The sequence below is a fragment of the Eucalyptus grandis genome, chromosome 3, assembly GCF_016545825.1.
Source record: "Eucalyptus grandis isolate ANBG69807.140 chromosome 3, ASM1654582v1, whole genome shotgun sequence".
NCBI classification, from domain to species: Eukaryota; Viridiplantae; Streptophyta; class Magnoliopsida; order Myrtales; family Myrtaceae; genus Eucalyptus; species Eucalyptus grandis.
The window spans coordinates 38899289-38915883 of record NC_052614.1 but is presented as its reverse complement, the minus strand read 5'-3'; the positions used below and the strand labels follow the sequence as shown (position 1 = coordinate 38915883).

General features: G+C 38.8%; 1 protein-coding gene across 1 annotated transcript; it reads right to left on the bottom strand.

Annotated features, from left to right (window-relative positions):
• Positions 1–3716: 3716 nt before the first annotated feature.
• LOC104439619 (glyoxylate/hydroxypyruvate reductase HPR3-like) lies at positions 3717–4133 on the bottom strand. The gene has a single exon (XM_010052657.1). It carries the CDS (start codon positions 4131–4133, stop codon positions 3717–3719), a length of 417 nt encoding a protein of 138 aa, XP_010050959.1.
• Positions 4134–16595: the final 12462 nt, after the last annotated feature.

Here is a 16595-nt window from a genome sequence, read left to right as displayed (position 1 = left end):
CCTTTCACTTCAATTTTTGAATTATTCCCAACATATATCCATTTTCTTCCAGGCTGTATCCGACAATACTCCACAAATGCTTCTCGGTCTCTAGCTACGTGATCTGTTGCTCCTGAGTCTACAGTCCACATTGGATGAGATTTAGCAAGCATCACAGTGCTAGAAACAAAAACATTACATAAAGTAATGGTGTAATAGGGTACCTCTTTCAGCTCAGTGTATTCACGAGCAAAGTGACCCATTTTGCCACAATTGTAGTACTTCATTTTAGCCTTGTTCTTCTTCCCACCATGTTTCTACGTCGGAAGGTCTTAGCCCTCTTAGGTACTTGATTAGTCTTCTTTCCTTTGTTGTTGTGCTTGAAGCCCAAAGCTTTGCGCGAACTCGATTTAGCAACATAAGCATAGGTAGAGGATCTCGCAGCCTCCAGGCGCTCATCCTCTAATTCCAAATGATGCGCAATATCATCAAAAGTGACAATATTCTCATTATGCGTCATATTGATTTTCATATGCTCCCAATTATCAAGAAGAGACCTTATAACAGCATGAACTTGTTGTTATCAGTAGGGGAGTGACCTGCTGACTTCAGCTCACGAATCATGTTTGATATCTCCCGAAGATACTGCCTCATCGTTACATTTGGGCGTTTTCGGTATGTGTCAAACTTGATGGTGAGTCTCCTCAATTTAGTGGCAGTATCTTTCAAGGCAACTCACATTACTTGAGCTTTATCCTAACTTTCAAACTCACACGAGATCATCTTGCATATAGCTTAGCAACGTGATGCGAGTAATGCTATTTTTCTTTTTCCAAGCTTGATAAGCTTCTAGATCTCTCCTGTGTTGAGCTGAAGTTCCATGCTCAGGTTTATCCATGGTGTGGTTGAGGGTTTCCAAAACCTCTTGCTCCTCAAGGACGTACTAAACCTTTCGGTGCCAAATATCATAATTGTCACCGTTCAACTTCTTACTCTTATTGAGGTCAGCTACAATGGTTTTGAATGTCGAAGGCATAATCAATTATTATAACACATTGACATAATAGACGCATAATCAATACTAGCACACTTTTCAGAGTAACACACATATTTAATTTGCAGCAAAGACAAACTAAATTAATGATAATTTAACAAAAGACATAGAAACGAAAGTTCACTATGTTCCCAATCAGCTTCCATGTACGATTGTTCTATTATCATTAATTAGTTTAATTTGCACAAATTTTAAGTTCTAGGTGAGAACTCCTTTGAGTTCTACCAACCTACGAACTTCCACTAGAAAAAATAATTATATGACCTTATGTAATTTCTACATTTTTCCATCAACACAAAAAGAATAGTATGATGTAAACCAACGTATACAAAATAATCATGCTGCAACTATAATTAAAATTACAATTCAACATGTAATGGAGAAACAAGGATTTCTTACCATTGTTCGAATTTTCTTGGAACTAGAAAATTACAAGTATATTAAACTATATACATGCTATCATCGAACTAAGGTCTAGACAGCATATATGACATCATTTTCATATAGGCTAGCTATTGTATCGCCTAAAACATAAGAAAATACAAGCTATAAATGAATAAACTATGCATTTAAACCCCAAAAAAACGCGTACTCAGGGTTCCCTACACATTTTTATACATTTATAAAACTCAAATATAAAAAATAATTATACCACAGTTTAGATCACATTCATACGAACCAAACACCGCCGACCACGCTCCAATCGAACCTCCCACGCGCTCACACGCGCTGCCTGATTGTGGGGCATGTGTGATGCACGCGCCAGCGAGCCTAACGTCTCCTGGCCGATTCGACCAGTCCAACTGGTGACTGGTCCGACCGGATTGACCGACGGACCAGTTGACTGGTTTGACCCATTGGCCGGTCAACGGTCAGGTCGGGTTAGGTCTCCGGTTGGGCCACGGGTCGAGTTGGGTCGGGTCGCGGGTTGGTCGCCGATCGAAGACCGATCGGCCAACTGCCGTCGGCGATGACGTTATCTATGACATCATTCGGTGGTTACCGACCATTGGATGACGTTAGCACGTGTCGGTTCGCCAACGCATGCGTGACGCTCACGTGCTAGCGTTCCTAGCGCGTGGTGCCCACGTACAGTGGCTTCTGGCTGCGTGTGTGTGCGCGTCCAGCCTCCTTCGGTGGCGCTCGACCCACCGTTGGACTCGTCTCAACGAGTACTTTAACCCTATATATTTGAAAATTGATTTTGGCCTATTCCAAAAAATGGCCAAAACCGTACCGGTGTACGTGACCCTGAAACCGATATTCGCTTCGGTTCATTTTTAACGATTTAGATAGCAATTCTGAGCAATAAACATCCAAACAATGTAGATGTCATACTCTTGATCTCGATATCAAATGGTAAACTAGAAAATTCGATGAAAAACAAGGCAGAAATCACAACAGGGCTTCGATACCATTGTTGGAATTCAAGTGGGTGGAAGATGACTTACTTGTTTCCGATAAGCAGTCAACAATTTACCCCAGAACGATCGTGGAATTGTGGATAAATCACGAACAATATTACCTCATGTTGGTTTGAATGTAATCACGAGGAAAACATCCGATTTCCACAGCGTAAATGCTAATTGTTCTTGTAAAGGAGAAATGAAACGCCTTCGTTTTCTTTGATGGAAAGGGGACAAGAAAAGGAGAGAATTTCTGAGCGTATGTTTTGCCAACCGTGCCAACGGTTGTCTTCAGGAGTCTTTTATATGACTCCATCACACCCTTTCAAAGGGTGTCTTTCTATCGTAGCATATCAAGACGAAATGGTGCGTTCCAATCGCACCCCATCATAGACGTACTAATTAAGTACAACACCCAGGTTTCTTGTAGTTGGGTTTCAATGTTCCCCGTGAAATCCTATTCAATCCACTTTTGGTAGCAATGACATGAAGGAGATAGTCTACTACGGATATAGTTCGAGGCTAAAGACAAGAAATTCTGATTTTTCTGAGCTGTTGACTGCTGTCTTTAACTTCTCAGTCAAGTGGCACAATTTGCTAGTCTTCGTCGATCAAAAACAATGCGGAGTTGTGGACACATGCACTTCTAATGCTCAATTTTTTGGGTAAATATCACAAAAAATCCCATACTATTTGCACTATGGTACAACTACCCAAAGCTTTTTTTTTTTTTAATTTATTTTAAATATCACAAAAAGTTCTAAACTTGCCCACTATGGCACAAATGCCACTAACTTTTTTTTGCGTCACAAACAAATCCAAATTTATACATATGTGACATATATATTCTCTATTTCAGTTCCATTTAGAGTAAATTTGTCACAATGGGCAAGTTTAGGATTTTTACTGATACAAAAAAATTTAGGGTATTTGTGTCATAATTGGTATAATTTGAGCTTTCTAAGGTATTAACCCTAATTTTATTTATTTATTTATTTATTTATAGGCAATGCTTTATTTGCTTTTTTGAGCATAGGTTTCTGTTTCAATGATATGATCTACATGCGTTTGTTTTTATTTATTACTGACTGAAAAAAATATTTCATCACGGATGCCGTGAGAAAGTGTTCGTATCCACTTTAGTATTTTTAATCCTTGTTAGTTGATATCTAGACTTAACCATGTAATGAAAATCGTGAAAAAAGTATGGGGTAATGAGAATATTTTGTGTTATATATAGAGTGGTTATGATTTTGATGTGCAAGTTCATTGGCAATTCAAGTCAACCAGTCTGGTGGCACAGTGGTGGCCAAATCCGCCGTGTCCTCCGAGTATGTGTCTCCTGTGTTGGTGATCACAATCCCACGCCGTCGGCACTTTGCCAAGTCGATGTGCTTAAGGCCTGCGCTGGTGGTGATGACAAGGCGGACCTCCGGGAGCCACCAGAGCATGTCGGTGGTGATCGGACTCATGCCGGAGGTGAGGATTGCCTTGGTGGCGCCGGCATCAGTGGAGGAGAGGAAGTTGCTGAGGGGGAGTGGTGATTCCCAGGGGTTCAGGAAGCGGAAGGTGTCAGGGAGGGGGCGGTCGAGGATGGAGAACTGAGTAGGGTGCCAGAGGAGACGGATGCACGGTGGCGGGGGATGGCGGTTGAGTGGTGGAGGAGCGCCATTGTTTTGGGGGTGGGAGGCCATTGGAAGTCAGGAACAGGGATTAGGAGTGTCAGTCGAATGTAGAAAGGGGGGATTAATTCCTGTCACTTTCATATCCGCTATTTTTTTTTTTTAAATTAATATAATAAAAAATCTCATACTAATATATCCATGACAAATTTATCATCCGTTAAATTTTAGAGTCAAATTGCTGAGTTGGACGACATATGGCAATTGACGAATATACCCTAATTTTGTCACAAATGCACCGGTTTGTGATTTTTCGTGATATTATTAACGGAAACTGAGAGTAAATCTATCTTAAATATATAAGTTTATGGTTTTTGGGAGTCAAAAATTTAATTTGAGATAAATTTATTATAAATGTACATGTTTGGAGTTTTTCATAGTATTAATCTTTTTTTTTTTTTTTTTATAACTAAAAGATGATAAGAATGTGTTTGTCTCCATAAGTCTCGAATGATCGGAACAAGTCGCATCGGGATTTTTCCTAAGTAGACTTTCGTCGTGTTCAAGTCATATCCTTGTTTCATTTCAAGCGTCATCACCCTATAAAGCTAGGTTCGACAAGACTGCTTTCCTACTCGAACAAGCATAATTCCAACATTAAATTAATGGCATCGCGTTCGATTCTCAACATAAGAGTTATTGCATTGTTGGTTCATTCAATTCTAGGGTTTTTTTTTCTTGTTATGGAGCTTCTTTTTCCGTCCGTTTCTCGATATACTTCCAATAGATTCCACGAAAAATTTCCCGGGTTTTCTCATGAATGGGTTTTAACGTTACTCGTGAAATCCTGTTCAATCCACTCTTGGTAGCAACGACATGGTGGAGGTAGTCTACTGCGGATATAGTTCGAGGCTAAGGACAAGAATTTCCAATTTTTCTAGCCCGCTAAATGCTGTCTTTAACTTCTCGGTCAAGTGGCACCATTTGCTAGTCTTCGTCGATAAAAAACAATGAAGAGTTGTTTAAGGGTGTGTTTGGTAGAATTTCTTCTTTGAGGAACAATTTTTTTTTTTATCAAAAATGATTTTTCTAATTCTGTTCTCGAAAACAATTTATGAGCAAAAGAACGCGTTTGGTAACTTTCCAAAATTTTTATTCTTGGGATAGAAATACGTTTAGTAAGATTCTTAGATTTTTTTAATTTCTTTTAACTTTTTAAATTCTTTTATTATTTTTTCCTTTTCCTTTTTCTCTTTAGTCAGTTGCCGGCCACCATTGTGGCGGCGATCAGTTGGGCGAGGTCCAGCAAGCTTGCTAGAGGCCAACCTGGCCATAGCGAGTCTCGGCCTCACCCAGGCAGCGCAAGGTCGGCCTCGCCTTAGCTTGGCGAGGTCGACGTTGCCAGCGGGACGCTTGGCGATGGCCCGACGAGGCCGAGCCTTGCTGGTGGCTGGGCAAGCTTGGCCTTCGCCAGATTTGGGTGAGGTCAACCTCACCTAACCAAGGCGAGGCCAAGTCTTGCTGTGGCTTAGCGTCTCCGAGGGCTGTGATGCTTTGACGAGATCACTAGCCCTCGTTTGGCTAGTCGCTGGCATTGGCCATGGCCAAGGCCGGCGATCGGCCAAAAGTAAGAAGAAGAAGAAGAAAAGAAAGAGAAGAAGAAAATAGAAGAAGAGAGAAAAGAGAAAAAAATAGATTTTAGAAGTTGTTTCCGCGAATAAGAAGCCATTTTTTTCTATTTCTTGTTTCTGTTCTAAATCTAATTTTCGAGAACAAAAAAATAGATTTTTTGTTCCTAGGAACAAAAATCTTACCAAACAGGTTTTCATTCTTTTTTCGTTCCCGGAACAAAAGAACAGAAATAGTTGTTTCAAGGAATAAAAACAAAATTTACCAAACAGGGCCTAAGTGGACACATGCACTTCTAATGCTCAATTTTTTGGGCAAATATCACAAAAAATCCCATAGTATTTGCACTATGGCACAAATACCCAAAGCTTTTTTTTTTTATATCGCAAAAAATATTAAACTTGCCTATGGTGGCACAAATATCTCAAACTTTTTTTTTTTTTTGCATCACGAACAAACCCATATTCATACATATATATATATATATATATAGATATACATACATATATATATATATATATATAGATATACATACATATATATATATATATATAGATATACATACATACATACATACATACATACATACATATATACATACATACATACATACATACATACATACATACATACATACATACATATATATATACATACATACATACATACAAATATATATATATATATATACATATATATATGTATATGATCTATTTCAATTCCATTTAGAATATATTTTTCACAATGGGCAAGCCTAGGATTTCTACTGATACAAAAAAATTTAGGATATTTGTGTCATAGTTAGTATAATTTGAGTTTTTTGAGGTATTAACCCTAATTATTTTATTTTATTTTATTTATAAGCAATGCTTTGTTTGCTTTTTTGAGCATGGTTTTATGTTTCAATCATGTGATCCAAATGCGCTTATTTTTATTTATTAATATGACTGAAAAAATATTTGATCGCGAATGCCCTGAGAAAGTGTGCGTATCCACTTTAGCATTTTTAATCCTTGTTAGTTGATATCTAGACTTAATAATGTAATGAAAATCATGAAACAAGTGTGGGGTAGTGAGAGTATTTTGTGTTATATATAGAGTGGTTAGGATTTTGATGTTTCAATCATGTGATCTAGATAATGATTAGTATTTTGAGCATGGGTTTATGTTTCAATCATGTGATCCAGATGCGTTTGTTTTTATTTATTGATATGACTGAAAAAATATTTGATCGCGGATGCCATGAGAAAGTGTGCGTATCCACTTTAGCATGTTTAATCCTTGTTAGTTGATATCTAGATTTAATAATGTAATGAAAATCATGAAACACGTGCGGCGTAGTGAGAGTATTTTGTGTTATATATAGAGTAATTAGGATTTTGATGTTTCAATCATGTGATCTAGATGATATTTAGTATTTTGAGCATGGGTTTATGTTTCAATCATGTGATCCAGATGCGTTTGTTTTTATTTATTAATATGACTGAAAAAATATTTGATCGCGGATGTCGTAAGAAAGTGTGCGTATCCACTTCAGCATTTTTAATCCTTGTTAGTTGATATCTAGATTTAATAATGTAATGAAAATCATGAAAAAAGTGCGGGGTAGTGAGAGTATTTTGTGTTATATATAGTGATTAGGATTTTGATGTTTCAATCATGTGATCTAGATAATGTTTAGTATTTTGAGCATGGGTTTATGTTTCAATCAGGTGATCTAGGTGCGTTTGTTTTTATTTATTAATATGACTGAAAAAATATTTGATCGCGTATGCCATGAGAAAGTGTGTGTATCCACTTTAGCATTTTTAATCCTTGTTAGTTGATATCTAGATTTAATAATGTAATGAAAATCATGAAACAAGTGTGGGGTAGTGAGAGTATTTTGTTGTTTTATGTAACACCCTAGGTCTCCACTATACACTTAGTGTCCGCTTTAGTGGAGACCCAGGGTGTTACAAGTGGTATCAGATTTGACTTCTGACCGTGTGTGGAGCCACAGCGAGGATGCTGCGCTCCTAAGGGGTGGAGAGTGTGAGGGCTCAAGCGGTGGTGCGCGGGGAGGAGGAATGGCGGTGCGTCCGCGCCTCGGTCCCTGGACGTGCACAAGGAATGGGTCCCTCTCTTGTCCCACATCACCTAGGGAAGGAGGTCTGGGTTGCCTTATAAGGCAATGGGCTTTCTGATATTGCTAGTATGAGTACCTAGAGGGGGGTGAATAGGTATATAAAGAATTTTTCTCAATCAATTGCACAATACTAGACAGTTGGAGGAAACGATAATCAAAGTAAGACTGGGAGAAGAGAAAATTTAACACGTGGTTTATAGTGGTTCGGCTTATATCAAGCCTACGTCCACTCTTCTTCACTGACAGCCTATTGGCTGGATTCCACTATGAACAAGAGAGAGGTTATAGCACAGCTTTGCCTTGATTCCACAGTGTAGATGTTTTACCACACCTCCTCAAGATTTCTCACAAATATAGACTCTCTTTCGTATACAAATATTCGCTCAAAGGATTTGTCTAAACAAAAAGGAGCTTCAGACTTTGGAATTCTTCTATCGCGCACACCTTGAACAACTAAGACAGTCTTTCTTATATACTCCTTTATGCCATCATACCCGTTGGCACTTACCAAAGGAATTCCTCCAATCTACCCGTTGGACGGAATCAATTAGGAAGATTGTTCAAGCTATTAAAGGAACGTGTTGATAGCCCATCAATCTGTTCGCCCATACAATCGGGATCTCGGTTTCCATAAGCGAGAACCTTCCAATAATATTTAGGCAATCGCCGGATCTTCAAATATCGAATCAGTCTTCGATCAATCAAAGGACTCCGTTTATGTCTTCTCCAGCCATGAGATCTTCTCCAGTTGACAGGGTTAAATCCTCAACGAAACATCTAGTTCTGGATAACCTTTCTTCAACGGATTAGTGACTGGTCAATGAGGATAGACTTTGAGTCTTGAGTCCGGGCTGTCCCAAGGTCTTCGAGACTTTAAATAGTAGAGTCGCAAGCCTTCGACTAGGCGATAGAAACGATTTGTCAACTTCAAAACACTTCAAGAAGATTTCTCCAACAATCTCCCCTTTTTGATGGTGACAAAACTTTCCTGCGAGATTTGGATATCTTTGACTCGCAAAACATTTCTCAAACACATATGCATATCTTATAGAGGTAAATGGCTTAACATGAGAATAACACTAGAATCTGCAACCACAGAAAATAGGTTAGTCCAAGTATATGATGAAGCCATCCATAAGATATCAATATTAGTTAATAGAAGCAGTCAAGTCCAAGTCTAGTTCAGTTCTCATCCAGACACAAACCAAAGTCAAACAGATTCAAACCACAAAACAATCCAACAAACAATTAAAAGTTGAATGAAAGGTTTTTGATCAAATCTTGCATCTCTCCCCCTTTTGTCATCATTAAAAAGGATGAGATGAAGTTAAGATTGCTTGGGAACGCGGACAAGCTGGAAATCTTCCATAGGCGAACGATGCCTTCCAGCCTTTTAAAGTCTTCCTTTAGCTGTGCAATCTCCTCACTCTTGGCATTGGCCGATTCGAACAGAGAGGGCTTGCATTTTATCATTCAATGAACAGGAAGAAGCTTGACCTTCATTCTTCAAGCTTTGAACTTCGCATCCCAAGGCATAAATCTGACCTCGCATCTCCAAAAGAATATCCATGATTCTGCGAAAATCTGCTCCATTATCAGTTTGAGTACTTGCTTCGGCTCGATCTGATGGGGTAAATGCAGATGATGGTAGATCAGCATAATCTTGCAGGTTTGGCGATGAAACTTCATGACCTTCTTCTGGAAATTGAGATGTATAAACATCCTCTGGGTCTGCTAGTGAGCGACTGACTCCTTCACTTGCATCAGGACATGAAGACTTCACTCCTTTCTCCTGATCTCCCCCTGTTTCCATGCCTACAGGTGGAGAAGAGTGTTCTTTAGGTTCTCCTTCTTCTCTTCTTTCTTCTTCAGGTCTTTCCTCCTCTGTTTCTTTTTCAGCTTCTATTTCTTCTTCTTCCTTCTCCTCTCGCTTCTTTCGTCATTTGCTCCGATTCTTTACGTGGAACAGACGACTTAAATTCTTCAAAGCCAATGCAGAGATGGTGATGTCTTCCTCATCATCTTCATCCTCAACAAGGAGAGCTCTTCTTCTCTTGGATGGAGCAACCATGGGCTCCTTCCCTTTTCTTTTAGCCGTAGAAGATATTTGATGAGATTTTGCAGGAGTCTTCTCCTTGAATTTCTCCAACTCCTTGCTCGGTTCCTTCGACGCATTTTGGTCACCATTTTCAGACCTACCACCATATGATCGCATGGTCGAACACAAAAGATTTGTGGAGGCTGAATATTCGATGTCCGAATAACTTCGTAACAAGGCTTGGGTAAGGGAGTTGACCTCTGTCCTTCATCATTGCTCTATACATGTGAAACATCACGGTGTGAGGGAGAGAAAACCTTTTTCCAAAGAGAATGGCATACATCGGCTTGGCCTCTAAACTTGAAACATCGGTCTTGGAAGTTGATTTTGGTCGGAGGCAATTAATCACAATCTTGTGAAGCAAGATGTTGAATGCACCCATCCTTAAGTAGGTGATCTTTTCATCCGTTCTCCCGTCCTTCACTAGTTCAAGAGTGGCCCGAGCAATGGAAACTTTGATTGGCTGATATCTTCCTCTTTCGACTTCTAACACATCCGCCAAAGCATATTCATATCCACAACATAATCTTGGTCTTTAACGCTAAACGAGAATCTATTCGCATCCAAAAGCTTAGATTTGAATAGAAATATGCGAGTTAATTCAGCATAGGCCTCGTAGAGTCGAGCGGAACTTTTCAAGTTGAAGATAACTGAAATTTTCCCTCAAGTTCATATTCACAAGCATCCGAAAATCAAAATCTACACTCCTAGGGTTTATTACCCCACGCTTCAGCAATTTCGAGTACAGATCCTTTTGCTCCTTTGATCTGAACAAATCTCCCATTTTTCCTTGATTATCAACCGCAACACCCATTTTCGGTTGGAATTGACTGTATAATTTATCATCATCATTCCCATCTACGTGATTCGGCCCCCCACGAGGATCACTTGGGATATTTGCAAGGGTTTCCTCAGCCACCCCTTTTCGAGCAATTCCCAAACTTTCCATTTTTTTCAGAAAGATATATTCGTTCCCATGTCTTTTGTCTTTAAGAAAATCACCAATGTAGTTCAAAGGAGTACGAATTCCTTTTAGGGCACGATATAACCGGTAAATATAAGCGGGCTTTTGAACTCTTACGAGTGGTGCATCCTCGATGATTTCTTCCTATTGTTGATGATCAACGCCTTGAGGACTAGATGGAGGAGAATGACGCTGTTGAGAATGTTGTGGGCTCGCTTGCTGTTGCGGGAGTCACTTCATCTTGAGTAAGATCGAAGTGCGTAGGACCCTCACTCATCCGCCGTGGTCCCCGCTTGCAATTCTCGAAGACTTTCTTGAAGATGACATCTTTCTCGTTTTTGGAAGATTCCTTGCTTGACTTTCCCAGGAAAGATGACAACTTTTTGAGGATTAAACGAAGAAGACAAACGGGAATGGAGGATCGATGCTTTTTAGGGTTTTTGAGAGAAAAGTGAAGAGGAATCGGCAGTTCACGATTGGTTAAAAAGAGGGATAAACGAACCGTCATAAAGGAAATAAAAATATGTCTTTTCAAAATAACTGTCTTTTTCCGCAAAAATAGCCATTTCGAAAATAACTCCCCTTTTGAAAATGAAACGATGCAATATTTACGTCAATTAAATATAGCAACAATTTAAACACAGTCTGACAATCGTACCTTTTCAAGATGAGATTCAAGAGAGAAAGACTTACGATCGACGGACGTACCAAGACTATCTTTCGATAAAGTCTTGTAAGTCCGAGTCGAAAGTCTTTAGACTTTGATATCCTCATACCTCAAAATGTTGAGTCTGGAACGTATAGACTCAAATTGATTTTTCTCCAAAGGCTTTGTGAATATATCCGCCAGTTGATTCTTTGAGTCAACAAATTGAATTGAAACATCTCCATTTTGAACATGGTCTCTTATAAAGTGATGTCGAATCTCTATATGCTTTGCTCTTAAGTGGAGAATTGGATTTTTGGTGAGGTTGATAGGGCTGGTGTTGTCGCAATTAATCTCCGTGCATGAGTCTTCAATTTCAAAGTCTCTTAGCTGTTATTTTATCCATAGAATTTGCGAACAGCAGCTTCCCAGGGCTACATACTCGCTTTCGTTGTTGAAAGAGACACAATGCTTTGTTTCCTTGAAAACCAAGACACTGTCTTGCTTCCAAGTAATTGGCAAGTTCCCGAAGTGCTCTTTCTATCAACTCTGCAACCGGCCAGATCTGCGTCTGAATATCCCGGAAGATTAAAGTCTCCCTTCTTAGGATACCAAAGACCGATGCTTGATGATGAAGCAACGTATTTAATGATGCGTTTTGCAGCACTGAGATGGGATTCTCTAGGATCTGATTGAAACCTAGCACAAATGCAAACACTCAACAAGATGTCGTCTAGAAGCGGTAAGATAAAGGAGTGAACCAATGATGCTCTGTACATGGCTTTTGATCAACTTTCTTCCCTTCTTCATCTTTGTCTATCTTCAAAGAACTTGACATCGGTATGTCGGTCTTTTTGCACTTTTCCAGTCCAAATCTTTTGACAAGATCATTAACATATTTTTCTTGATAAATGAAAGTTCCTTCCTTCAATTGTTTTACTTGAAGACCAAGAAAGAATGTTAACTCTCCCATCATACTCATTTCAAATTCATCGTGCATAGATTAATCTGTCGTACCAAGCTCGAGGTGCTTGCTTTAAACCATACAAAGCCTTCTTCGGTCAAGACCGAGTCCGGGCTTCTTTGGGTCTTCAAACCCGGTGGTTGTTCCACATAAACTTCCTCTTGGATGACTCCATTTAGGAAGGCGCTTTTGACGTCCATTTGGAATAACCTGAAATTCTTATAACAAGCAAACGCAAGTAATAGTCGAATAGCTTCTAACCTTGCTCTTTGGAGCGTAAGTCTCATCATAGTCTATTCCTTCTTCTTGTGTATATCCCTTGGCCACGAGTCTTGCTTTGTTTCGTACGACTTTTCCTTTCTCATTCATCTTGTTTCGAACACCCATTTAGCTCCAATAATGAGTTTTACCTTTTGGTTTGGATGTCAATTTCAGACATCATTAATGCTAAACTGTCTGAGCTCTTCTTGCATAGCTTCAATCCAGCTTTCATCAGATAAAGCTTCTTCTATGCTTTTTGGTTCAATTTCAGAAACGAGAGCCACAACACTAGACTCTTCTCGCCTTTTGGATCTGGTGCGAATTCCTTCATTCATTTCGCCGATTATAAGATCTTTGGGATGATTGGACTTATGCTTCCAGTTACTCGTTGATCTGTTTGGTTGATGATCTCTTTCTTTGTTTGGATCTTCACGAACATCTTGAAGCTGGTTTTCAGTCCGAGATGCTTCTTGAGTTGTAAGCTTTGGAAGATGGAGGCAGGTTCGGACTCTTCTTGATGAGTCGACTTGATTCATCTTGCGTTGAGTCTTGAAATTTGACATTCATTGACTCCTCCACGGTCGGCTCTTCTTGTTATAGACTCTGAAGGCTTTGCTTGATGTAGAATATCCAAGGAAGATACCTTCATCTGATCTTTCTTCAAACTTACCAACTCGATCTTTTGCATTTTTCAATATAAAACATTTGCAAACAATAGGCTTCTTATCTTTGAACAATTCGTAAGGGGTTTTCTCTAGAATAGGTCTTAAGAAGACTCTATTGATGATATAACATGCTGTTGAAACAACTTCAGCCCAAAATCATGAAGAAATCTTGCTTTCAATTAAAAGAGTTCTAGCCATTTCCTGAAGAGATCTGTTCTTTCTTTCCACAACTCCATTTTCTTTGAGGAGTATATGGAGAGGAGAACACATGATTAAAGCGATTCATCACAAAATTTTGTAAAATCTTGATTTTCAAATTCACCTCCATGATCTGTTCTTATACTTGAGATAAAACATCATTTTTCATTTTGAACCTTTTTAGCAAACTTTTCAAAATACGAGAAGGTTTCAGACTTACTTGCAAGGAAATATACCCAAGTAAAACGGGAGTAATCGTCCACAATTACTAGGCAATATTTCTTACCTCCAATACTCGTGTTCTGGTTGGTCCGAAGAGATCCATATGCAGCAATGTAGTACATGATTAGTAGAGACATGATTTATTGGCTTGAATGAATTTCTTACCGCTTTCCCAGAATACATGGAGTGCATGGATCAGTCTTTTGATAAGGTAATTTGGGTAGTCCTCGAACAAGCTGCTTTGATGAGATTTTGGCTAATTGCTTCATGTTGACATGACCAAGCTTTCTGTGCCATAAGCTTGCTTCGTCTTGAATTGAGATAAAACATTGCGATTCATTTGGTTTCACATCCGGAAGATAAATGTTTCCATGTCTACGACCCATGAAAGGCGAGTAGAGTCTTTACCGATTCAGAACATATTCCTTCTTGAAAAAAGATCTTGAAACCAGTATCACACAATTGACTAATGTTGAGAAGATTGTAATTGAGTCCTTCCACTAAGGAAACATTACTTATTGTGAGATTTCCAATTTTCACAGTTCCAAATCCCACAATACTCCCTTTGCTGTTTCCTCCAAATGAAACTTTTCCACCATTTACTTGAGCAATCTTTATAAAACAATTTGAGTCTCTGTCATGTGTCTTGAGCATCCCCTTTGTCAAGATACCACTTTACCTTTTTCTTGACGGTGACCTGCATTTAAAAAGGAGTCTCAAGCTTTCTTTGGTACCCAAACTTTCTTGGGTCCTTTTGTGTTAGTAATATAAGCAGTATTAGCCCATATTCTCTTAACAGGTTTTCAAACCATAGGACACTCTTTTTCAAAGTGATCCGGACTTTTGCATTTTGAACATTTTAGAGCATTTCTACCTACAGATTTTACAAAAACTTTCTTGAAGTGATTTTTATAAACCTCTCTCGAGAGTCTTTTCTTAATTCTTTCTTTTACTTTAGGAAAATCAATCGGGGAATTGTTTTTCTGTCATACCTAGACCGGACTTATTGAAGTAAGGTCTTTGAGCTGAAAGAATTTTCTCAAGTTTTCGGACCCTATTGAAAATTTCTTTGAGATATTTGATAAGTCTGTTTTTAAAAAAGCATTTTCTTTTAAAAGATTATCTTCATTTTCTTTAAGAGAGGAAATAGTCAAGTCTAGACTTTTAACTCTTTCTACTAAAACATTTTCCTTTTGTTTTAGAGCTGAGTTTTCCTTTTTCAGTTCGGAAATTCTTTTGAGAGAAGTCTTAAGACTAAAACATAATTCATCAATATATTTAGAAACTTTGACAGGAATTTTAATATTACTTGCCTCAAATTCACTGTCTGAGTCTGATCCAGAGTCTGAGTCTGATTGTGCCATCAGACATAGATTGGCATATTCATTATCACTTTCTTCACACTCTGTGTCACTCCAGGTTTCGGCTTTGAGAGCTTTTCGAAATCTTTCAGCTTTTCCTTTCTTCTTCTTGAAGAGGACGGTTGGGTCGATGTGTCCCTTTTCTTACATTCAAAGCGGACTATGTCTTTGTTTGGTTCCTCATCATCAACAGACTTGGTCTGCTGTCTTTGAAAGCTTTGTTTCTTTGAGTTGAACCTTCTTCCTTTTCTATTCAGTTTTCTGAATCTTCTTATCATGAGAGCAAGCTCCTCATCATCCATATCTTCTTCAGAATCTGTATCATCGAATCATCATTTGATTTTAATGCAATAGATTTCTTACCTTTTGGATCTTCATCTTCATTGATCCGTTCCACTTCATAAGAGGCGAAGAGTTCCAATTAGCTCGTCGACGAGATAGTGGCATAATTCTTTGCGTCTCTCTTATCGAAGTCTTTATGTGATTCCAATCACTTTGGAGAGTCCACGCAGTAGCTTGTTTACCTTCATGGGATCAGAAGTTGGTTGACCTTGATTTTCAAGACCATTCACAATATCGTCAAAACGACTAAACATGTCGATATAGATTCTCCGGTTTCATTCGAAGGCTTCGTATTGACCGAGAAGAATGTTGATTCTTGTTTCCTTCACTGATCTGTTCCTTCATAGGTGATATGCAATCTGTCCCAAACTTCTTTTGCTGTACCACAAGAAGATATTCTATTATATTCAGTTGGTGATAAAGCACAATATAAGGAGTAAATTGCTTTTGCATCGAGTGCTTGTCTCTTGATTATTTCTTCCTGAGACATTCCGCTGGTTTCATCAATTTCTTTTCCTCTTTCGAGAGGCGATGTAGTGGTAGGAGTAATTCCTTTTCTACAACGTCCCATTCAGAGGATCCTTTGATAGAAGGAAAGCTTTCATCTTATTCTTCCAGATGTTGTAATCCTTTCCATCAAAGTAGGGTGGTCTGGTATTGCTTTGCCCTTCCATTAGCCCGGTGCTAGCATACTAGCCATGGATCTTTTACTACGAAGTAAAACACTTCAAATAAAGTAAGTACACGAGGCTCGATACCAATTGATATTGCTAGTATGAGTACCTAGAGGGGGTGAATAGGTATATAAAGAATTTTTCTCAATCAATTGCACAATACTAGACAGTTGGAGGAAACGATAATCAAAGTAAGATTGAGAGAAGAGAAAATTTAACACGCGGTTTATAGTGGTTCGGCTTATATCAAGCCTACGTCCACTCTTCTTCCGACGGCCTATTGGCTGGATTCCACTATGAACAAGAGAGAGGTTACAGCACGCTTTGCCTTGATTCCACAATGTAGATGTTCTACCACACCTCCTCAAGATTTCTCACAAAT